We start from the raw sequence: 24,242 nt of genomic DNA, 5'->3' as shown, positions 1-24,242 counted from the left end.
TGTTTTGGGGAGTTGTAGGGAACAGTGTGAAGCTTTGTTGGAGAGAATCCTATATGAAGAAGAATAGACAATGGAAGAAAATGGAGGAGGACGGGAGTGATTTGGGTGGAAGCCTGTAGGTGGTGGGAAGAGAAGACCACAAGGAGAATCATGACTTATGGAGAACAATGCAGGCAAGAGGGAGGAAAGAGGAGTGACTTGCAGAAGAAGACAGCATCTTAGAAGAAGCAGCAAATCCAAATATTAAGATAGCAAAGAAAGTAGCATGCCAAAATGTTGCAGTAAAATGCATGTGAACATGAGATATGGCTGTCAGGGATAGGACTGAGGAAGAGGAAGGGCTTTGGAGACCTGTGCACAAAGGGGAGATGAACACAGGAGTACCCTGCAGGATCTAGAGTGTTTGGCTAGAAGACAGGAGAACCCACTCTGTTTTTGTTGACTTTGGCTCCTCTTTGTTGATATTTTAATAAAATGTGATGTGCCTCAGGGAAGTTAAAGCTAAATGCTAGATAAGTGTACAGGATTTTTTTGTTTTGCTTCATTTTATATAAAATCTTTCTTTGGAGCTATCTTAAAGTCTCCTAAACGGCAGGAAATTGCACTCGGTATTTCAGAATTTTCCAGGAGAAGGACCCCAGACCCTCCGTTCTTGTTTATTGCTTATACAGTGCAGAGTCTTCCTGCCTGCTTAAGCATAAATCAGACTGAATGGCCTCAGGGCTTATCCCCAACTTACACTGCACATGTATCTTCAAGTGGCAGGAAGAAGGCCCTGCTTGGGGAACAAATGGAGAGGAAATTCCTCCTCAGGATCCATTCTCTTCCCAGAGCTCATCCCCTCACCACAGGGCAAAGCAATGAGTCAGTCACAGTGATTCCCTGACTTGCTTGACTTCCCCTCCCTTTTTGACCTGCTTTAGCCACTCATCTCTTTAGCCCCCTCACACTTCACCTTCTTTTACCTTTAAGTGAGTAGCAGCCAACGTTCTGAGAGAATCCTACTGCAGCTGTAGCCCATCCAGATATAAAAGGGGCTGGGTTATGTGTGCAATATGTTCTTTTTATTTGCAAGTTTGCCTGAAGAACGTGTCTGGCAAGTTCTGAGCAGATGGATCAGAGAGCTATGGGGTTTTTTTAAAACTTTGGCAAGTACTCCATACCTTTGTATTTTGGCAGGAGCTCTGCATCTCATATACTAGTCTCTAAAGATTCTGCCCTCAGTTTGAGCCTGGTTCAGAGACCTTTGCAAGTAATGGAAAGACTTCCATTGATAAACAGGGGGGCTGTAAAGCCCTTTTAACTCCGATAGCACTGAAGACAGAGACTGAATTACTCTTTTGCAGAAGTGGCTAGAAGAAGAACTTGAAAATTCACAATGAGAGTTTTTGAAAAAATAGAGTCTCCTGCACTAGTGGTGATAAAAAGAAGCTATGATTTTGATAGCCAATAGATTCCCAATTATCTGGCAAGAGGTACTATATGGAGGCTTTGCACTTCACAACATACGTTTCCACATATAATGAATAAGAAACTGGAGAGATTTGCAACAGAATTAAGGGTTTGCTTATCCTTGTGTCCAAGATAGGATCAAAGACCTCAAATTCAACCAGGGAGTGAGAAAGGAATGAGAATTAGCATGGTCATTTTGTAAATTTAAGCTTCAGAAAGGGCTGGATGAAGTCTCAGAGCTGTCTGAGGAGACCTTTGAAATCTGGAACCAGGCAGCAAGTGAATCTTTCAGTAGGGTGAATAGTATGTAAGCATTTGGAAACCCCAAGTGGCTGCATATGCAGACCTTGGGAATCTGTTTATTCCAATGCAGAGGATTAGGCTGGAGTCCCCTGCAGGTTTCTTCTAGTTCAGAAAAGGTTATCCTAAACGGGCCGTTTCCAGCCATGATGTTGTGCATAGCTGAACTTATCTCTGCTCTGATGTTAACCAGCATTAGCACATCATTTACCACTGGATCTCATTGTTTGGGCTTATTTACTTTAAGCTTACAAGTACATGTCAGGTTATTTCCATTATTTTAAAAGGCCGTTGAAGTTCCAATGGAAACCATGGATAATGACTGATAAGTAAGAGAGAGATTAGTGAGCCTGCCAAGATGTTGTAATACAGAAGAACATTGCAGGAGTCTGCAATGACAGAGAAGAAAAGGGAAGGAAGGAAGTTATCAGGGAGCCAACAGCATCTGGAGGGAGGAGATCAGACAGTCCAGAATGCATGGAGAGGAAAAACAGATTAATAGCAGGTTTTTACAAGATAATGCCATATTTACTGCTATTCAGCAATTGCAGAACCCACGCTGGCTGACAGCAGTGACCATCCCAAGTTCCAGGGAAATGCAGCAGACAGGATAGATATTTTTAAGTGGCCATATGATCTTATTACTATGTTTTGAAAGTTCATCAACTTGTTTTAAGAAACTGTAAGTCACCAAAAATATTTCCTAACACTTGGTGACCGTAATTCTCAAACCCAGCTATAAAATGCCCTTGTTGTTGCTAAAGCTTGGCCTTTGATGTGTGCCTAGGGTTTTCTTGGCTACATTCAGTTTTTTGTTTGTTTGTTTGCTTGCTTGCTGGGGAGGTGATGAATTTATTAGCCAAAACTATGCCACTGTAAATTATACTTAATTGTAATTTTCCTATTCTTCTGTATCTGACTGTGGTAAATATAGAAGTAGTTATTGGCCAGACCATCAAATCTGAAATAAACTAAGCAAGTTGCTGTTCTGGAGCTGTAGTTATTTGAAAGAACCAGTGTGTCTTTCTGTCAATTTTTTTTCCTTTTATGTGTTTAGTGAGTCATGAAGACAGGCTGTTCTGGCATCTGCTCTCAGTGGTTATTGTCTAGAATACATACGCTAACGTGTTATTCAGTTATCCCCTGCTTTAGCTGCCATATATATGAGAAGGGGAGTAGGCAAAGGAAAAACTGAGCAAAATAATTACATTTCTATTAACAGAGTCTTTGGGTTTTGGAGGTTTTTTGGGTTTCTTTTTGAACCAGTATAATTACACTGACGCTGAACGCTGCTGCTGTGCTTATATCAGCCTCTGATATGCCCTATTTTTTAAAGAAGCCATGTTTCTGCTAATTTTGCAAACATTCTACTTTATTTGTTATCATGAATTCTATAGTGTTCTCAGTGTACTTTATAAAATACAGACTAAGACAATCCTTGTCCTTATTTTTATATTCAGAACTGTGTGATAGTTACTTGAGAGTATAAGCATGTGTGCATAAATAAACAGTTTCATCCTCCAGTATTTTAATGAATATTTCGGCTACTTGACACTTAAATTTTAAAAAAATGTATCAGTTAATGCTCTCCAGTGGATGTGAAAAATAAGCATAGCAGGTGGCAGAACTTAGACATCAGTATTTTCTGGAAACTCACTTGTCATTCTTTTGAAAACAGTTTGAGATAAAACTAAGGCTTTTCACCACTGAATGCCCTGGTCATGGTGACTGGGGATACGCTTCCAAGATAGTATCATGATCTGGCCTCCGGCTGAGCAGAACGCCTTTGCAGAACCAGTGAAGAGGAGATTTCAACGGGGTTTCTAAAATACCAGAAATCTGGCAGGCCTGATGAGGGTGGCATGTGAGTGCTGTCATCACCGAGATCCCCAACTGGGCTTCATAAACGTGTGTCTCTGTACAAGCAAGAGCAATGCTTTGCTTGCATCTGGCTGCTTCATGAGCCCTTTCCTGCAATTAACTGCATTATTCCTGTATTCATGTGTTTGTTTTGCTTTGATCTGCTGGCAGTAGCTTAATGTATGTGGTATCTAGAGATCCCTCATGGGTATTTGTAAGATTATTTTTTTCCCCAGGTATTTTTAAGAAGGGTCAGAATAGAAGAAAAATTAACAAGGGGAACGTTAGCAGTGCCTGTAGAAAAAGACAGCTAGAAGGCAGGGCTTAAGTGTACAAGATACTTTGTCAAGAAGAGATTAACAAACGTTTTGGCTAACTATTTGATTTCCTGTGAAAGGGAGGAATTCCGTACAAAAAGAGGGTAGACAAAAACAAATTGTTCTTAGAATTTCAAGCATTGCTACTGAATGAAAATTACTCTGCATACTGGGCTAGAATTCTGCTGGATGACCTTTTGGTAACACTTCTTCCTGTTCAGCTCATCCCCACCTAGTGTGATCATATGCATATGTTCCCCGTATAATCCTTTCTTAGAAAAGGCAGCTTTGCATTATTGCTCTGTTGAAAACAAGATCGAATAAACAGATACCCCTGGAAGAACATCCCCATGTTCAGAAGCTGCAGAGATTTTGCACAACTGGAATTTTGAGTTTGTTGATTTTGAGCTTTCACTCATGCGTGCGTGAAGGTGTGCATGCTCGCACCTGCACGCGTGCGGTTGTTGTGCATCGTCAGCTACTTGGGTTTGCAGATGTTTAAACATGTCGCTTGTAAGCAAGGGAGGTGAGGTTGTGTGTGTGAAAACTCTGTCTCCTACTCATGCAAGTGATTGAATCTGTCACCTCCATATGCAGGTGGTGATGCACGGTACTCCCCCCACCCCAAAAGCCCTAGCCATCCGTGTCATGACCCATAGACATATCAACTCTCTGCTTCTTTAAGAGGCAGTGTTTGGACAAGGTGCCAGAAGGTAGCGAGAAAGGATTAAAGGGGAAATTTAACCCAGTCTTTCTTCTCTCCTGTGTTTTGGTTCTTTTTTTCTCCTTGTCTTCTGTTAATATTTTTAGTGCACTGAAAACTCTTTTGCACAAAGGCCTAGTTTTTAGGCCTTCATTTAGCTCCTGCAGATACACGTTGTGCAGCAACATTTCTAATAACAGTGTTTGATGTGGTTGCGATGGGCTAAGCATAAAGGTAAGGCAGTGTTTATAGGCAAGGCAAGGCGATGTTTACGGGTAAAGGTAGTATCTCTTCTAAGACCAATCAGTATAGTTGGAAGAAGTAGATGAGCTTTCAAGCACAAAAGCTGTAAGGCACAGAAAAGGCTTTTCTTCTTTCTTGCAACTAAAGCAGTTGATCAAATAGGAAGAAAGTATTGGAAATACTGAAAGAGAAGTTTTCCAGTGGGAATATAGGCTTAAGAGTGTTCTGGAAGAAAAATGTGTGTTGCTGATAGGGAAGGTAAGACCAGAAATGTAGTGCAAAGTACAAAGTAGCAAACCAAAGGGGTAAAATGGCAGAGGAAACCTAAAATACTTACCTCATGTAATAATATCTGGAAGACTCATGTGAACAATATATTGTAGCTGCAAAAATTTCTGATAGGTCCATACAAAGAAGCCACATTTTTACCACCGTTTAGAGTGCAGTTGCTTCAATGTGGATGGAAACATAGAATGCAGTGTAGGAAAAGAAGTGAAGAGTCCTTCAGGTTATTTTGTGGGAGGGAATAGACTGAGGATCCAGCGTAGGATTTTATCATCCATGAGCTTTCCACGATTGCAATGATGTAACAGAAAAAGAAGTCAAAAATGGAAATGGTGAGGCTAGAAGATCATTCTTGCTTACAAGTAATCAAGTTGTTAAGATCATACATCACCTTAATGCTATAAAGATACTTAATCAGCCCAGGAGGAGGAGACTGAAGCAGACGTGCTAATTTCACTAAGTGTGGCACTCATCACACTTACAGCCTTTTGCTTTAAGAACTGCTAGTACCTGTTTAACCCATGATGTCAATTGTGGAAATTATTCCATACTTACTTTGTGACTTCTTAGCTCATTCTTCATAATTTTTCTTCCTAAACATGCAGCATAAACAACATGGAGAGAAGCCTTACTTTCAGGTATCAGAGGTACCGTAGTATGGATAATATCTAGCTCTTTTAATTCATAGTGTCCATCCTGTCCCACAGTGTCCTACAGTTTTAAAACCTGCAAATGCTTTTCTTGTCCTTTAATTCATCAGAGAGGATGGATGTTCTTTGTACCATTGGACACATGCAGTAATGATTTCTTGTACTTTTACAAATGCCTTTCATGCCAGGTACACACTGCCAGTCCTCGACTTGGCTTTTAGTAGCAATGGGATTGGGATAAAGACATTTTATTTTGCATAGCAAGGCATGGCTGAGTCTTCAGAACATATCTAAGACCAATTATAGTTAACATCAGGAGATTGCTTTTGGCACATTACTTACTTTTAGATCCTTACATCACTGCCAAAACTGAGGTATGCAGTTTCTGGAGTCTTTGGAAAGATATGACTGCGCAGAAAGGAAGAGAAATGAGCCAAGTTCTTGTGTCCCATTCGCCTCACACACCCCCTGCCCCAACACATCTTTGCAGAATGACAGCTGCATTACATCCTCAGAAACACTTGGGTTGACCTGATAAAGACCAAAGGGAAGGCAAGGTTATATTTGTACTTCTCTGGGACTTTCCCAGCATTGATTACTGATTCTCTCATCCCTCTGGCACTTCTGAGCAATGGTAGTCCCCTTGCTGCTGCCAGACTCTCTGTAAACAGTTGTTCAAACACTTTGTTTGAAGGTTGCCTCATAAAAAGGAGTCCCAGTGTTCAGCGTTTGAGTGCCCTCAGTTTCTACTGGAGAACTCAGCATCGCCTACTAGGGGCACTTAATAATTTTCTGGAATTGGACCAACATCTTCTCATGTCTTTTTGCTAAATGTGTTGATCAGAAAGAAGGCAAAGAGCTTGTCATACTGCTGTTCTTCTCATAGACAAATGTTATTGTGGGAGCTGCACTGTTAGCCCTTGAGAGGTCCAGCACTTCCTTCAAATAAATAGGGAGATTCTGCATGTTGGACAGAATCTGGTCTCTTCAAGCCTGCTTTTCTGTTTAATTATGAAAAGCCTAATTTTATCATGATGACATAATTTCACACCTCTTTTGAAATATTTTTCTTTACATGTATTATGCAGTTTCACCATTGTTTTATTCCAGTAGCATTTGCTAGATGTCAGGTTGGTCTGGGCTGAGAAAATAGGAGGAAACAATGAGACATTGTCAGTTACTCATTTGGAGATGGACTTGGATGGTAAAAGAGAGGAAGAACCCGATACAATATATGAAGTCGCACATCTGGCATGCCAAAAGTTACAAAGCGATGTTATCGTGTGGTATCTTGATTAGAGTTGACTTAACGTTGCATGGCATTCCAGCTTCCTGCATCGCAAAACTATCAACATAGTAATAACCAGGACACCAGAAACCTGTTAGCAGCCAAAAGTCCAGTTGTTTTCATGCTAGAGTTGGGGTAAATAACAGCAGGCTATGCCTGTATGTGGGCAGGCACTTGCTGAATTGTTTAGATAGGAGGAGGACTGTGGGCACTGGAAATTCTAGGCATGCAGTGCTATGTCTTGAAAGGGAGGGCTGGGTTTCTTATGTACAGGCATTTTTTTATCGCGTGCTCAGTAGCAAGCTTTGCTGGAAATTTTGACACAAATATAAATATAGCTGGCATCAAAGTTTGGATGGAAGCAGCATCGCCTGTTGCACAAATCCATGTGTGGCCACGATTCACACCAGGCTGTCTCTGCATGCCCCCAGGTTCCCGGTATGGACAATAACTTTTTTTTCTGTTTAATGCGTAACTAGTACCTGAAGTGAGGAGGAAGGCTGGAAGCATGAATAAGGCAATGCCATGCAGATTAGTTATGGGTGAGCAATACAGTATCTTCAGTGTACAAACTGCATTGTACAGGCTTTAATTTAGCATCCGATACTGTCCTCTAACCAGTGTAAGTATTACTGAAGAAGGTAAAGTAGCATCTTTTGATGTTCCAGTTACTATGATCTCTTGAGCACTTGTGTTGCAGGACAAGTTTTCAGGGCAGTCTTTCTGTGTGATTTCTCTTAGGAAGGAATATGTGATGGCATGTTTTGCTTGGGAGTGTAAGCTGATTTCACTAGGGTGTTTTTATATCACCTTCCTCTCTGCACATGCCCTAAGAAAATTCTTTCTGAAAATGTGCCTCAGCTGCATAGAGGTTTGAGTTGTAATGGGTTCTTCTGCTATTTTATAATGTTGGTGGTCCATTTTAATAAAAAACAGGTAAATGCTAACCTGTAGGCAATCATACTTGTTGTTTCTTGCAGGTTCTAAAATCTAAAGAGTTATCATCACCAGGACAGCGCTACATTGACAGCAAAGTAGTTAAAACAAGAGCTGAAGGAGAATGGTTGTCTTTTGATGTCACTGAGGCTGTACATGAGTGGCTCCATCACAGAGGTGACAACAAGCGCTCTTTGCCTTCACTCCTGCCCCAGCTGCTTCTCCATTAACTCAGCAGTATTTCAGAGTCATTCCACGTGTAAAAACCAGCTCCACTTACTTTTATGTTTTGCAGACAGGAACCTTGGATTTAAGATAAGCTTACATTGTCCGTGCTGCACCTTTGTGCCTTCCAATAATTATATCATCCCAAATAAAAGTGAGGAGCTTGAAGCAAGATTTGCAGGTAACAAAAGAAAAAAAACTTTTAAAAATGTGGTGGTACTTAATAATTGAGGAGGGAAACAAAAAGGTGAACCATCCACTGTTGGATAGTCATGAGAAAACTTGTTGAATATTTTAAAAATAAACCCTTTGACTGCTGTCCATCTTAGCACTGTAACAGTTCAGGCTTAGTTAGAGAAGGCTACGACTGGAGAGCAGCATTAGGATGGTGTTTGGCAGGGATATAAGCTGCTTGCAGTAGACATGTGTGGGAGCATGGTGTGTCTTACGAGTGTTAAACATTTCCAAAGTACAGTTAAGGCAACAGTTGGCTGCTTTGCTTACAGAAGCACCTTCCTTTGTCCTCACTGAGTATAGAAGGTCCCAGTCTTTGTAAGTACCTGCATAAATATTTCCAGCTACTCAGCTACTCTTTTTTTTTTTTTTCCCCCTTCTTTTTTCTGGTCGTATCAGTAGTATTTTAAAGTACTCTTAGCAAAGGCATCAGTTGCTTTGGGAAGAGCTGGACAATAGGTGCCAGACTCATATAAATGTCCTACAGTGTTTTACTGCCAGTGCATTGTGCGTTGCAGAAACAGAAATGGTGTGCCTTTCAATGGGCTCCTACTTCCAGCAGTGGAAGTCTGATTCTCAGGTGTAGTCAACAAAACTACATTAGTTAACATTGATAATTTCTATATATCCACATTGGCATGTAGAATTTATTGTAACTTATTTGCATATTAGTTACACAGAGGGTTTTTTTATGCTGACAGTTAGCTTGGTAAAAACTGAAAGATTGGATTGAGTGGGCATTAAAAAATAAACAACAGTGCGTAGTTAGGGTTCTGGATATATGTGCTTCTTATGGACAGCAGACAAGGTGATGTAGCGTACATATATCAAGGTCACATAAGTTCCCTTATGTTTTTAAGCCTTTAAAGTTTCAGTTTCAAAAAGGGAAATGTTATTTGACTGTGCTATAGTTATCATCCACCGGTACATATAAAACTATGGCTATATTAGAACCAACCCAAATTCTGTATGTACAGTTCTGATTTATTAAATTATATAATTATTTGGTTCATTTGTTTTCCAAGGATTTGGCTATATTCCTTGTCAAGTATTAAGTTTTTCTAGCCGTTGTTTCACTGCGTTGGAATTTTTTCTCTTAAGTAAATACATGGACTGTACATGTGATTAAAGCCGTTGTGTGTGTTTAAAAAATTGTTAGTATGATCTTCGGTCACTGTGATTGCAAATGTTACAAAAAGAAAAGTATATCTTTTTAGATAGTATTACCTGGTCCAGGAGGTTAATTTTCAAAAGGGTCTTAGCAACAGGCATAACATGAGCTGTTTGGGCTCTCAGGAAAGGCTAATACCTTGAGTCTTTTGCCTGTGCTATTGCTGTGATAAGAAGCTAGTAAGGCAGTTTGTGTTTCAAAAAAAATGCAAAATGCTAGGTCACTGATTGCCACTTCAGGAAGAAATATTTTGATCAATGTCCTCGCCATGTCCATACAAAAGAAGGGGCTAGAATAACTGATGTTCTGGAAAGAATCAGCACATTTAACTAAGCTAGCTATGGGAGACAGAGAATTTACAAGCATTAGAAAGAGGTAAATGTGATGGAGAAAACTAATGGGTTGGAAGTATGCAGTAGGAAATGCAGGTGAAGTATCCAGAGCAGCTTTAATGGTCTTACAAGGCTTTAAAAGGTACATAGCTGTTAAAAGATGGGACTACTGCCCTAAGTGAAGTGACAAAAGCATCACTGCTTGGGGCGTTTGAAATTAAGCAATGCAGATGCAGTGACTGAAGTAATCTTTTCAAAAGTTCTGGTAAATGTACTGAAATGCCACTAAATGGCTGTGAATGTGGGAGGGCTGATACAATAGATAACATGAGAACTGTGAATATCTTAGGGGCCTTGGGTTGAAATTTGCCCCCTCCCCCATTCGCCAGTAAACATTCTCAGCTGACACCATCATTGCCCAGTTTCTGAGAGAATTTTTTTAAAAAGATGGTTTATTTAATTTGTGAAGAAAAAGCAACATAATGTTTATCACCAAAATGTATTTTTTGAAGGTATTGATGACTACACATATTCCAGTGGTGATGTGAAAGCTTTAAAGTCCAATAGGAAAAAATACAGTGGGAAGACCCCACATCTTCTGCTAATGTTATTACCCTCCTACAGACTTGAGTCGCAACAGCCCAGTCGGCGGAAGAAGCGTGCTCTAGATGCTGCCTATTGTTTTAGGTAACTATGCATCCATATTCAGTATACTTGCATAGTAGTACCAGCCTGTGAGGTCTAATGCAGATGCTTATCATGTTTCTTTACGGTTGGCATTTACACAGAGCGCGGACCCTCATTCGCAGGCCCATGCACGGGGTCTGTGTGCAGCAGTTGTCTGCCCAGCAGTCTCCAATCCCACAGAGACAGTGGCAGATGAGGAAGGTTGTGGCCTTAGAAAGCAGAAGCTGAGTTCCATCTGGGATGATTCCCAGACCCATCAGCTCCATAATCACAGCCAAATTATCACCTCCACTGTGCTCACCTACTCAGAGAAGCCACTCAGTATGACCTGGAGAAAAATATTTACTAGTCCTCCAGGGAAACCATTAGCTTTGTCTATATAAGCAAGTCCTGCCACATCTAAGCATGTGATTTCAGTTACAGTATAAGCTACTATTGATGTGATTTGGTTGTGAATTTTCACGACTCGGACTTGCGTGCCTGTAAAGCATCATTCATGGAACAAGCAACCAGATTAATTTTATTCTCTGTGTTGTCTTTGTTATGACCAATGTGTGTGTTTATATTTTATTTCCCAGGAATGTGCAGGATAATTGCTGTCTGCGTCCACTTTATATTGACTTCAAGAGGGATCTTGGCTGGAAATGGATTCATGAACCTAAAGGCTATCATGCTAATTTCTGTGCAGGAGCCTGCCCATATTTATGGAGCTCAGATACTCAGCACAGCAGAGTAAGTAATGATTTTGCTAATTTTCAGCTTCTATTTTATAACTGCAGGGTGAAATACATTTCTAGGCCTGGCATCAGCACCAGTGCCCAAAGCTTGTATTTAATATCTCAGTAACTAAGGGTGATGAGTTTTTTTAATGTGTTCATCAGTATTATATATGGATGGATTGGATGAATTTTGTGAGTATGAGCTTGATGTAGCTTTGGGAGGCTGCCTGGGAAGAGACTTTTCATTACAGAGAATGAATGGAAGACAGCACAATGAGTTTGGTCAGCAAAGGCACTGAGGGAAGCACTGTCAGAGTTACAGAAGGGCTGAGTTGCACCACCTGATCATCACCTACTTTTATGACCTGCCATTTTTCATTTTTCATTGTTACTGATATGCTGCCATGCTGAATTTCATTAAAATGTACTGATAGATGTGCTTCTTTTACTTCAAAAGATGTATTCATTCTTGTACTTTGAAAATTTATACGCAAAGGAGGAACCTTGTGTCTGGGATGCCGAAGAACCAGTAGACGTCTGAGATGGGACTTTTTATTTTAGGGATTAGATGTGGTATTTTAGCCAACTGCCTTAGGATGAGTAGTAGTCTGCTGTGAAGTGCTTATTTCTCTCACCTGTCAATAAGGATGTCTAGACAATAAATGCAAGAGGCAGACATTTGCATCGCAGTTGTCATAAAGTAAGAATTTCACCCTCAGGTCCATTCTAAGAATGACGTCTCCCCTTTTTCAAGCCTCCCTCAAACTACCAGATCAATGTCAGGCAGCAGGGAGAACTCTTCACGTCCAAGGGACAGTTTGCTTTCCCTTTGGTTTCTAAAGCTACAATAGCGTGTTCGTCCTGAACTTAGAGGCCCAGGTATAGATAGGTATCCTTCGTAGCTGTCACTGGCTGTGGTGTCGTACTGTGAGCAATGTCAGCAGGCAGAGGTATAAATAAGGTAAGGATGTTTCCCTGCTGGTGTGGAGTAGTAGTGTACACATTTTGGACAGCACTTGTTTTTAAAGGAAAGAGGAAGAATAACTGTCATGGTCACAAATATGTGGTTTGGATAGTTGCCCAAGGAGTCAGAAGTTGCTTAATAAAGTAGTTAGTGTTGCTGTCCTGAACAGATCTTCTGTCTCTTTGAGCTGCAAATGTTGTGTGGAAGTTCTAGGAAAAGGTCAGTTGGTGTTTGGCTAACACATTAATGGCATCCTCAGAAATACCTATGCATCATCAGTGGGTAACCCTACATACTTCCCTTGCAGAGAACCATGCATACGAATCCAACGTGACATAAAGCACCAGCGCTGCTCACTTCACCGCAGCTGATTCTCAACAGGAGTAACTGCAGCTTGAGTCCTGGTGCTTGCAGGGAGGCACTTACAGACTTTGTAAAACGTAGCTGGAGAGGAAAAGCAGGGGAGCACGTATACTCTGAAGGGCTCTCTTCTCCCTTTGGTGCACTTGTAAAGCCAAAATCTTGTAATGGCAAATGGCAGTCTGAAGATACAGACAAAAACCTTTCAGTTTCTTCTTTCCATATCAATACAGTGTGCGTGTTGATTCAAAGGGCTATGCTTTCAAAGCAGGCTCCAGGCACATACCTGTTCTGAGGTTTAAGACTGTATGGATAAAACCTTAGGAAATTTGGGCAGATTATGACACCAGATCGAACTGGAGAAGCATAAAAAATATTAAAATCCAGGAATCTTCATACTGCTTTCGGTGGGCTTTCTCTCAGGCGCTGTGGGAGGAAGCGATGCAGAAAGGAATTTGCTCTGCAGTCTTAATCTCTCTTTTTTTTTTTCCCCTTCTCCTTCTAGGTACTCAGCTTGTATAACACCATAAATCCAGAAGCCTCTGCCTCTCCGTGCTGTGTGTCCCAGGATTTGGAACCCCTCACCATCCTCTACTACATTGGCAAAACACCTAAAATCGAACAGCTGTCCAACATGATTGTAAAGTCTTGCAAGTGCAGCTAAAGGATATTCCTGAAACAGCATGATGTGTGTGTATTAAAAAAAAACCACCAAGGAAAAAAAGAAAGAGCGAGAAGGAAAGAAAGAAAAATGAAAACCCAGGTTCATCAGTGTTAAAAGAAAAAAAAAAAAAGAAGAAAAAAAGCGGTACTAGTCTGAACTGTTTGAAAGTTTGTTTTGTTTTGTTTTTTTTTTAAACTGGCATCAGAAGCAAAACATTGAAGGCCTTTATCCTACATTTCACCTACACATAGTGTGAGATAGACAAGAAGCAAAGTTAAAGAAAAAAAAACCTTTTAAAAAATAAACACTGGAAGAAATTTGTTAGTGTTACTATGTGAAAGGAAAAAAACAGGAAAATCCCATGAAGTGGAGTTGCTGTATCTGTCCCATGCCTTACTTGATCTCTCTGTATTGTTACGCAATAGGCATCCTACCCATTCCTCTTAGCTGTAGAGTTAACAGTGCATTATTTATTTGTGTGTAAAAACTATCAAATGAACATTTCCGTATCGCCATTGGAAAAAAGAAAACCAGCCAATGTGGACAAAGTGGAGACCAAATAAGCTGCCAGAAATACATGTAAAGCCTAAAGGAACACGAGCTCAAAAGAATCAAAGTAATGGTTAGTTTAGTTCGATTAAAATAGAAGTCGGTTATTGCATTATTGAGAAACTCTGCCTTTAAATTACCTTATTTTTCATGCCAGCTGCCTAGAGAGGCTTCTTGTAAGGTCTCAAGCCCTTGTTTTAAATACTGAATAATTTACTAATAAAGGACACTCTGTTTCAGTCTCAAAGACAAGTCTATAAGATTTTTTTTTTTTTACTGTAAATGATTTAAAATGTCAGTTTAGTAAACCAGTGAAATATTTAACATGTACTGGTCTAATCTTCAGACCTTAATATGTTGCTGTATAGCTATGCTATGGGACTTTTTTGTTCTTTTGGTATATGTAACCATACCTAGAGTATTACAATAGGTGGGTAGTAAAAGCCAGCTTAATTGGAAACATATCTGTAGATCTCTATTTGTAAACTATTAAAAAATTAAGTACTTTATGTGTAATGTGTAAATTTTCACCATATTTTTGTACTCTGTAATACTGTCAGCTCTCATGAGTTTGAATTTGAATTTGGGGCTCTTTTTGATCACTCAGAATCATGTGTTTCCCTCTAGCTGGCCAGTATGAGTAGAGTCCCTGTATTTTGACTTGCACTACAAATACATGTTTTATAATAATTGCTATACATGTGCTTTGTATATTGTTCATCATTATGACATAAGCTACCTGACTCCATTTGTTTTTCTGTTTCATAAAAAGGATGGATTAAAGCAATCTCTCCCCCTCTCCTCCCCTCCCTCCTCGGTTGTCCCCGTTTTGTAACACCCGAATCGCGATACGGTTCGGATTCCTATACCTTTTTATTTCCTTTTGGCTATAGACATTCAAACAGATGGGCAGGGAGCGAGGTGTTGCAAGAAGAGGTATCCCAGCCTGGCTGAGGCGAGGCAAACCCTTGCAGAGAATGACATTCACCACTGTCCGGAAGGCTGGTAGGAAGCGTCTGCCACAGCGATGCCCCGAACAGGGCATGAGCGGGATCAGTTTGCGGTCAGAGGCCACGCGTTGGCCCCGTGCCCAGCGGAGACCTGCCCCCGCAGTCAGTCCATGGGACCGACCCATCCTGCCCCTACTGCAGGTAACAGAGCTTTGCCTTTAACTTCTGCAGTGGCACGGCAGCCCCCTTTAGGCTATTGGTGTGTGTGTAAGGATTAGCAGGATCAGACCCTTGATTTATGTGAGTTTGCCAATTTTTTTTTTATTATTCAGTTCACATTAAAGCTTCTTTTAAAAAATGAAAAGGAAAAAAGAACATGGGGTATTCTGTTGCTGTTACACATTTAAATATTGTAGAGGGAGTAAAAAAAAAAAACAACCACATCATAGTCTTCATTTGAAAAAAGCCCCAACCTTAAATTAGCAAAAATATCATGAAGAAGGCGCATCCAGTTATTTCACACGATGAATGGTTTTGCACGGCAAAGCTGGAAAACTGCGTTAGAAACATTCTACTTGGATGAGGACATTTTCTGTCACTGACCCGAGCGGTGTCGGGAGGACGCTCCTGAGCTTGATGTTGTCAGCTCCAGTTGTAAGAAGTGCAATTTCTTTGGCTTCAGCAGAACACTGATGCAAAACCGAAGTACTGCAGCGGCTTGCACACGCGGCTCCTCGGGACTTCAGTAGAGCCTGCGCTTATTGCCTAGGTGGAAACGTAGCCCCACAGATGATCTAATCCCACACGTTGACTCAGCGCAGAGGAGGAGGTATGTTAGACTTCTGATTTTTTTAGTGAGTTGAGATGAACAAGTGAAAAATCTGTCCTGCTAACACTTGCTTGAGCCAGACTTACTCCAGTGAGAAGATGCACTGAACTCAGTGAAACTCCTCAGGGTAGTAAATACTCTGGATTTTGTTGTATACGGCAGCAAAATTAGTTTTATCAGGTTCAGTATGAGAACTGTATTTTTGTTGGACAGGAAAGGAGACAAGGATGAACAAAATCTAAAAACATTTTTTCAACTTTCTGCTATGGGAGTGCAGCTCAAAACCAGTTTTGAAGCTTCGAAAAAGTGGAATAGGACATGGCATAGTTGTCCAACTATACTCACTATGCGCTGGACGCAGCTGAAAATTTCAGTTTAGGTTTGGAGGTATTCCCTAAATTTAAGTATGAAACCTTATTTCTGTAAGTCATTACCCCAAGATTGAATACTTTTTTTTAATTTTTTATTCCTCAGAATGCACTGATAGTATTTCAAATACTCTATTACAAAGCTCGTATAATTTTTTTTTGTTTGTTTTTTTTTATTAGGCATGTGTTTCCCTTTTAATTACCAAGGATGTCAGGCCTGATCCTACAATGTGCAGAACTCATGGGTGAAATTCCCCTCTACAAGAGTGGGGTAATGTGAGTCCTAAGCACTACTCAGGTCTGATGTAAAATCCCCCTCAAATGATGTTTAGATGGGTCTGCAACAGCTCAAGGACTTTGTGCCAGAGGCCTTATCACGACAAGGTAATTGCCACTGTCTGAGCAAAGTCCTTGAGCACTGGTGGGAAATGTTCAGCACCTTGAAAGATCAGACCCAAGGGGTTGACTGGGGCTTAGGGGGAATCTTAGCACTTAGCTGGGTGGGGTAGGACAGCATTTTTTACGTGTTTAGCATCAGTACAATTGTATGGTTGGCATGGTTTAAAGGAGAAAAAAAAAAGGAATTTAAAGGACAGCTGTGTTGTACTTTGGTGATCGATTACTCTGTATTTTAACACATTGTATGTCTGGTTTTGTGGTGCTCTAGTGGTAAATAAATTATTTCAATTATATGCTGGTGTTGCTTTCATATGGCAGCGTTCTTCTGGTGTAGGCAATTCCTCAGCACTGGCTCAGCTTAATCCCTGCAAAGCCTGATAAGGTGTGTGATTTTAGTGTGTGTGACCTTGATGTGGTCCAGCACAGGCTGAGGTGAAGTCCAACCATCCAGGGCGAGCGTGAAGCACATCTGCTCTGAGGATTGCTTTCCCCTCAGACACTGCAGTATACATCTTGGTCGATAAGCAAGAACTGCCTTCTGGTTGACTGCCCTGAGCAGGAGCCCTGCCCTCTGTGTGTGCAGGAGCAGTGTTACCCCACGGCCCCACTGTGCTTGATCCCTCACCAGAACCATTCCCTGGCAGTCCTGTTACTGCAGTCACCAGTTTTGAGGGCTTTTCTCTCTGGTAGAGGATCTCAAAGTAGTTTCTTCCTCATTTCTGTAGTGCTGTGGGAGGTGAGAAGGTGGTCTGTTTCATGAAGTGCATACACTAAGTGGTCCCATGCCATTACATCCTTCAGTAGAGCTCAGTGAAACTGTTGGGTTTTCCATGTTGTACAAAATAGCCTACAATGGGATGAGATGGGGTATTGGGGGAGAGGCAACAGACACAAGTTGGAACATGGCAAATTCTGGCTTCCTGAAAGGAAAATACTTTTGCAGTGGAGGTGGCCAAGCCGTGGAACAGGTTGCCCAGAGAGGGCATGACATCTCCATCCTTGGAGGTGCTCAAAACTGGCTGGGCGAGGCTCTGGGCAGCCTGCTCCCACTGTGCCTTCTCTGAGCAGGAGATTGGGCTGGAAATGCTGCAGAGCCCTGTCCACCCCTGTGAATCTACGAGCAGCCATGGCCCAACCCAACCACTATTTCTTTCACTGGCTAAAAAAGCACTAGAAACACTGGTGCTCAAACTGCCTCAGCTATTGCAGTTTGCCAGCAGCAGCCACGTAGCCACGTGGAAGTGGTTTTTTTGACAGAAAACAGGATTCCCTAGTTTGTTATAAGTCTCTCTCCATGCACTCTGCAGTATGCAATTGCATTATCTAAGCAACTAAGAATTAAGGAGCCTGGTATTGCAGCTTTTCTTTATCAGGCTTTCTGCAGCTCTAGTCACTTAAATAAATAAAGCTGATGGGAGGAAAGGCTGCAGGATTGAATCATTACTTTTAAAGTTGATAAAATCATATATGAAAATGCTTCCAGACCAGGGACTGATGAGAAGAAGGGGTGAACATCTGCTCTTCCTGGTGCCCTCCCTGGGATCCAAGGGGTGCAGAGCAGTTCTTGGCATGAATGAAAGAATATGTTTATGCCAGATTGTTTAGTGTTGTTGTGATAAATGATAACAAATGGATCCTGTGGTCTGTGAATATGTGTTTAAGAATGCAACTTGGGATGAGCATTAAAAACAATCTAGGGGCCATTTCACCACAGTTACACTCCGGCCTTACAGTGATTGGCCTTAACAGATTTCAGTGAGTTTATATGAGCATAAAACCATGGCCCTGCAAAAACTGCCAGATACCAATTCTCGTTCTAACTATTTTTAGTTACTGAGCTATGTGCTTTGACATGAATATAATCTGTCAGCCAAATTCTTACCCAAGGTAGCCCTCACGCAGTGAGGCGAGAAAACTTTGCAATTCTCTGTCACTGTGTTTCTGAAATCAGTGAAGAACGGGAGGGTTTGAGGAGGAATGTTGATTGGAAATTTTAGCTGGGAAAGAGGTTGTGGTGGCTATACCTAAAGAGGAACAAAGTGGAGGGAACACAGTGTGCTAAGAGAGATTTTATAGCGTGGGGCTGAAAAGATGGAAGCACTCCCACGATAATGAGATTTATGCAGAATATTTTGATGCTGGGCTCGTCTTTTCCTTTCACTAACGCAGCCTCTCCAGACTGTATCAGTGAAGCCCTCGCTGCTCTGCTTCAATCAAATTGTGGTTAATAAATGTGGAATATTCAATATAGGAAAAAACCCAAACCATGTAAATGTCTTGAAAACCATTTTTTAGGCCAAAATCTGCCTCTTAGATCAGACGGAACAGATTCTATGAGGAGCCATGAGTTCTGGAAGAAAATAAACCGAGGGGTTATGTAATTATATGTGGTTATAAAGTAGATGTGAAGTAATGTAGTTGGCTTGTCAGTGGGTATGGGTGTAGCAGTAATTTCTTCATCTGTATAAAAATAAAATTAAATGGAACAGAAAGCTGATGAGAACTTCCAATCAAATTTGATATGCTCATTTAATGAAGTAACCTGCTGGATTCTCATGCAGAACCCCTGGGGTATAAATCTTTCTTAAAACATATGGTGATCCAAGAAACAAATATTTCCTCTGAATGGCGTGTTTTAGTGCCAAACCAAGATGATGGCAGGGATGGAGGAAGGGTCAGTGGTCACTGATCTCTGGGTCTCGGCACTGTTTGCACACACTGTAGGCAGGTCTCAATTAAAGGATCCACGCAACTCATACATAAAACATTTGCCACAAGGACGGGAACAAGGAAGATGCAAATGGCAAATGCAACCTGAGTTTCTTTTTGTTCAGTGAAGTACACCATGAGGCGCAGAAAGCAGTTCTTGCCTCCTATTTCATCCAGCTAATTAGAGGTGGATCGAACCAAAATGTTAACGTGTCAGCCCACATTTAACCAAAGTCGAAAATCAGGTGTTTGGGGTTTTGATATTTTGTTTAAACCTGAACCATCTTTACAAAATTCAGTTAGGTCCAATCCCTGCAACTGGTTTGTAACCAAACTTTAATCACCAAATTAATTGCTGGGGTGTGTAAGGCTTTTAGCTTAAGATGCCAGAAGTTCTTGCACTTGAGTAGCTCTGAGCATGCCAGATGCAAGCCTCACAGAGTAGTCTTGTATTATTTTTTTTTTCCTGAGCACAAAGTTGTATAAATCTAGTTGCCATTCATAGTAATGGTAGTCAGAGGCAGTCAGAGTGTCCCTACACATCAGGGTGGTTCCCAGAGAAACAGTAGTGGGACACCACACCTTAGGTCACCTCGTTCTTCAGGGATTAAAACACCAGTGTTACGGGACTATGTGATGGGGTTTTTGCCATCTGATGGAACCCATGTGAAACGAATTGATGGCTTCATTCCAGTTCCTAGTGTAAACTTGTTGGCAGCCTCCAAGGATATGCAGACTAATTTCATCCATCAAAAGCAGAAAATTTCTTTATCCGGAAAACCTGCTTTTTTTTTTTTTTTTCCTTTGGAAAAATGTAAATACAAAGGACAAAATATGCAGCAGTTCATGGGCAAGTTATGCATTCCTCTGCAGTGTGTAACCTGTTCTCAAAGAGGTGGTCTGGATCAATTTGTGAACATTTGGGAGGGAAAGCTGGATTTGGAGATATTCTGAAATATATTGTTTCCTCTGATTCTTCTATGAAACACTCAATTACAAAAAAGCCAACAGACTGTAAATAAGAATATGAGATGACTGTATTTTTTCACACTGATATCCAGCTACAATGGATAACACTGGATGTGAATCCCTGCAGATCTTGAGTGTCAAATACAGCCAACTGATGTATGCAAAGTCGGGTCACGGAAAGGAGTGCAGGAAAGATGAACACAACAGAAGGTTTATGTCAGCATAAAGTATAGGCCCTACATAAAGCTGCAGGAAAACTGGACGGGGTTTTGTTGTACGTTTTGCTTTGGACTTGGCTGTGCTTCCATAGAACAAAGGGCTGTTCCCATTTCTCATCCTTTGTCTTGGAACAGGGGCATCTTTACGGAGGTAGGAATTTACCTAGGAATAACTGAAAGTCACTGATACATTGTGAGATCATTATCAGTCAGGAGACATAATTTAAATGATCTGTTAACAAGATCGTAATTAACTTTTCCTGTAGCTAAGCACCCCTAACTGCTCTCCTGGCCTCTCTCTCTTATTTTAGTATTAAAAGTTCCTCCACTGCTTTGTGGTAACAGATGGTGTCTATCAGGTAGTTGAAATCTCAGTGAGTATCCCAAGGACCGAGGAAGAGACCTCAAGCATTAAACCCCTGGGTTTCTCCAGGTCCCTTAAAGCAGCACCGTAACACGCCCGGTTGCTCTGCAGGCTGGGCACAAAGCAGGACCCCAAACGCACTCTCAACAGTGGGCCATCCATGTAAATAATGCAAAAATATTGTGTCCTGGTGTCCCCAAGACCCTCATGGACCCATTCAAACAGCTATCTCACTGATCAGACCTCATCCCCCTTCTAAGCAGTGTAGGAGGAATCAGTGACTCTTACTCATGCCAGGGGAAATCTATCCTCAGCAGCCGATGAATGTGTATGTGCAAAAATATGTGTCATGGGCTGCAGATGTGGAAACCCCGTCTACACACCTGCAAGCAAGAATGCACATAGCAAGACAGGAAAGAATCAGTTCATGCTTGATCCATTCCTGTGGATGCATAGGTTAAAGCGGTGCATATAAATTTAAAGACCTCTTTAAAATTTGTGTTGGACTGCAATGTTTATGCAGTTTTCTTCTGTATTCATAAACCTCTCCCTCTATTTGCTAAGTATCTTTGCACTTTCTGGACAGCTTCACTAGTTATATTCTTAGTAGTCTTACTGTATGGCCCCCGGGAGGGTAAAAGGAAATTTCAGAGACTTTTTCACTTCTGGGTTACTCCAGCCTTCACAGGTTGTTATTGTAACTTGTGTTTCTGGATGCAGGAAATGACTTTTGGAGGCAACTGAGTTGAACTGGCTGGTCTTATTCCCAGCTCTCTTACTTTAGTTTTACTCCAGCACAACTGTTTCAACAGGGGACAAACCAGGCTTTAAAGTCATTTGGCTAAGTACAGTCAGGCTCAGTTTACCATTTTACTGGTGGCTTCACACAAAGCATGTTTGAACACCAATTGCTACAGTAGCCTACATGAAAGCATCTGTATTACACATTTGAGTTTATATTTGAAGTATAGAAAAATGAAGAATACGACAATTTTCTGAAGAAGGAAATTGATGTTATTATCACTTTAAATGCTATATTTTACAAGGCGTTGCTGTCATTTTTATCTCATCCAACAGTATTGACAATAACATTCTTTGATGCTGGATTCTGTTCTTGTGCTGTATTTACTGCACGAGTATATTACATGGCTACAGCTTCAGTTGCTTATAGCCTTCTTAAATCGTTTTCAGGATGAACTTTTGATGTTGGAATTCAGCCCAGAGATAAATTTATCTGCAAAGTTTTATCAGACTTTGTTTGAGATATCTCTGACTTCTGAGAGAACAGGTAAGTGTATTTGCCTTGCACTTGTCAGTCAGAAACGCTGAGCACTCATAGCTCAGCTTGAGAGCAGAATTCAGCCATTCGCACTCTAGGTTGTTGGAGTCATATAGTTAGATTAGTTGTATCAGTTTTCATTTCACACATGAAAGCAAATTTCCAATGTTCCTGACTGTAAAGAAATTCTTGAAACCATGAGCTGTGTTGAATTAACATGGCGACATCTACTTGAGTCTGCAGAATAACCGAAACAGAGGACTGAATGAAGTTCTGCTCTTTAGAGCTTTTCAGTGGAGAATATGATATCTTTGGGGGAATGGCCTCTCCCCCACGCCTTCAGCATACAGCAAAAAAGTCTCCCAAGTGAAACAGTTGTCGTCTCCTTTCTTTGGTATTTAAGAAGCAAGAATGAAAGTGTAAGGTTTTCACGTTCTTGTTGAGAAAAAAGAATCTGAGGAAAAGAAACAGCTAATCATCTAAACTGTTTTCAGCCTTGACAATATTCTCTCCAGAAATAATAAAAAAAAAAGTATATTTGTAGCATGAACTGGTCCACCTATGTAGGTGTCCTAATGAGAAGCCTCTCCAGAAACAGCCCAGTCCCCTCCTGCCTGTGATAAGAGGGCAAAGCATCTCAGTGCCAACACTCTCCACCAGTTAATGGGAAGGGAAGGCAGACACCTCTTAAAGGAGTTTTTAGCTGTGCTTCTCTCTTCCAGTTGGGCTTTTATTCACTTCTGAGTAGTGGCAACCTGACAAGAGAATGAAGCTATGATGGCCCTTTGAGATAAGGTAGATCTCAGCAGAAGACAAACTGTGTCTTGGTGTTCAACCACTGCTCAACCTAAGAGAAAATCAAGTGTGAAGGATTCTCATTCAGCAAAAAATGGCCACAAAGAACAAGAAATGTAAGCTGCATTTCCAGAGACAAACAGGCAGAATGAGAAGGTTTTAGAATCATAGAATGATAGAATCATAGAATGTTTTCGATTGGAAGGGACTTTTAAAGGTCATCTAGTCCAACTGCCCTGCAGTGAGCAGGGACACTTTTAACCAGATCGGGTTGCTCAGAGCCCCATCCAACCTGGTCTTGAATGTTTCCAGGGATGGGGCCTCCACTACCCCTCTGGACAACCCATTCCAGTGTTTCACTACACTCCTTGTAAAGAATTTCTTCCTTCTATCTAGTCTAAACCTACCCTGCTTCAGTGTAAAAGCATTACCCCTTGTCCTGTCGCAGCTGGCCCTACTAAAAAGATTGTCCCTGTCTTTCCTATAGGCTCCCTTTAAGTACTGAAAGGGATTTATACCAAACAAAGGCCTGCTTAGGAAAGTGAAAGAGCAGTGATTATCTCTGTCGATGCACTAAAAAAACAATGACACATCCCTAGGCTGGCAAGGCATTGTGTGGGAGTAGCTTCATCACAGTCTAGTTTCAGCTTCATCATGAACTTGGGTTACTTACTGGTATGTGCCTGTCTCTGAATCTTGACCTATTCCTTTGAAATATTTTCAAGAGTAATGTGCCACAGAATGTGTTTGTATAAAGGGATGAAAAGTAGCAAATAAAAAATAAAGGTCAATCAGATTCTTTCTGTGTGAATCATCATTGCACCCTTATTTCTTGCTGGAATAATTACAAGATTTGTTTAGAAGATTGTGATTCTTCTGTTTTATTCCAAATTTGTTGTAAATTATTTACTAGAGATTGCATACTCAGCATCTTTGTACTAAAATAATTCCTAATCCATACCAAAAATTTTCAATTTGCTTTAAATGAACTGCTTCTAGAGGCTAAAGGACAAATCTGATTCTTGTATCTCTTCCTTCTGTAGCCTGTCTTCTGAGATTTTTCTGTATCAATGCCTTGAGTACATGGTGTTGATTTTCTTGTATCTGATGTGAACATCTTTTGAAAAAGAGTACGTCACTGAACTGTGTCCATCAGTTTACCTTATAGACCATTGATAGCTAGGAGACATTCATGTGACTTTGAGTAAAGTGGGTTGGCTTGAAGCTGGGTTCCTCAAAGTGAAAGAAGTCTCCCAATCTCCTAAGCTTGGAGCCCTGTTCTCCAAAGTATTTCTTGGGTTTCTAGTCACAGTCACCCCTCCACAAGTCTGCCTACCAGAAACCAAACAGACTGCTGAAGGCACCTTTCATGATGGAAACAGAGTGGGAAGGCCAGAAAGCTCTTAGATCTTTTTATAGACTT

At 41.0% G+C, this 24,242-nt stretch overlaps 1 protein-coding gene across 2 annotated transcripts in view; it reads left to right on the top strand.

Annotated features, from left to right (window-relative positions):
• Positions 1-13,436, top strand: part of TGFB2 (transforming growth factor beta 2) — a 65,365-nt gene extending 51,929 nt beyond the window's left edge. For both annotated transcript variants that reach the window (XM_009646829.2, XM_009646828.2), the window contains exons 3-7: positions 8,079-8,211; positions 8,330-8,440; positions 10,509-10,683; positions 11,262-11,415; positions 13,232-13,436. In XM_009646829.2, the coding sequence (XP_009645124.1) occupies positions 8,079-8,211; positions 8,330-8,440; positions 10,509-10,683; positions 11,262-11,415; positions 13,232-13,390 (732 nt within the window). In that variant the 3' untranslated portion in view covers positions 13,391-13,436. The remainder of the gene's footprint in view (positions 1-8,078; positions 8,212-8,329; positions 8,441-10,508; positions 10,684-11,261; positions 11,416-13,231) is intronic.
• The last annotated feature ends 10,806 nt before the right edge of the window (positions 13,437-24,242 follow it).

This window comes from Egretta garzetta, unplaced genomic scaffold (genome assembly GCF_000687185.1).
Source record: "Egretta garzetta isolate BGI_Z169 unplaced genomic scaffold, ASM68718v1 scaffold339, whole genome shotgun sequence".
NCBI classification, from domain to species: Eukaryota; Metazoa; Chordata; class Aves; order Pelecaniformes; family Ardeidae; genus Egretta; species Egretta garzetta.
This window is presented reverse-complemented; position numbering and strand designations above follow the sequence as displayed.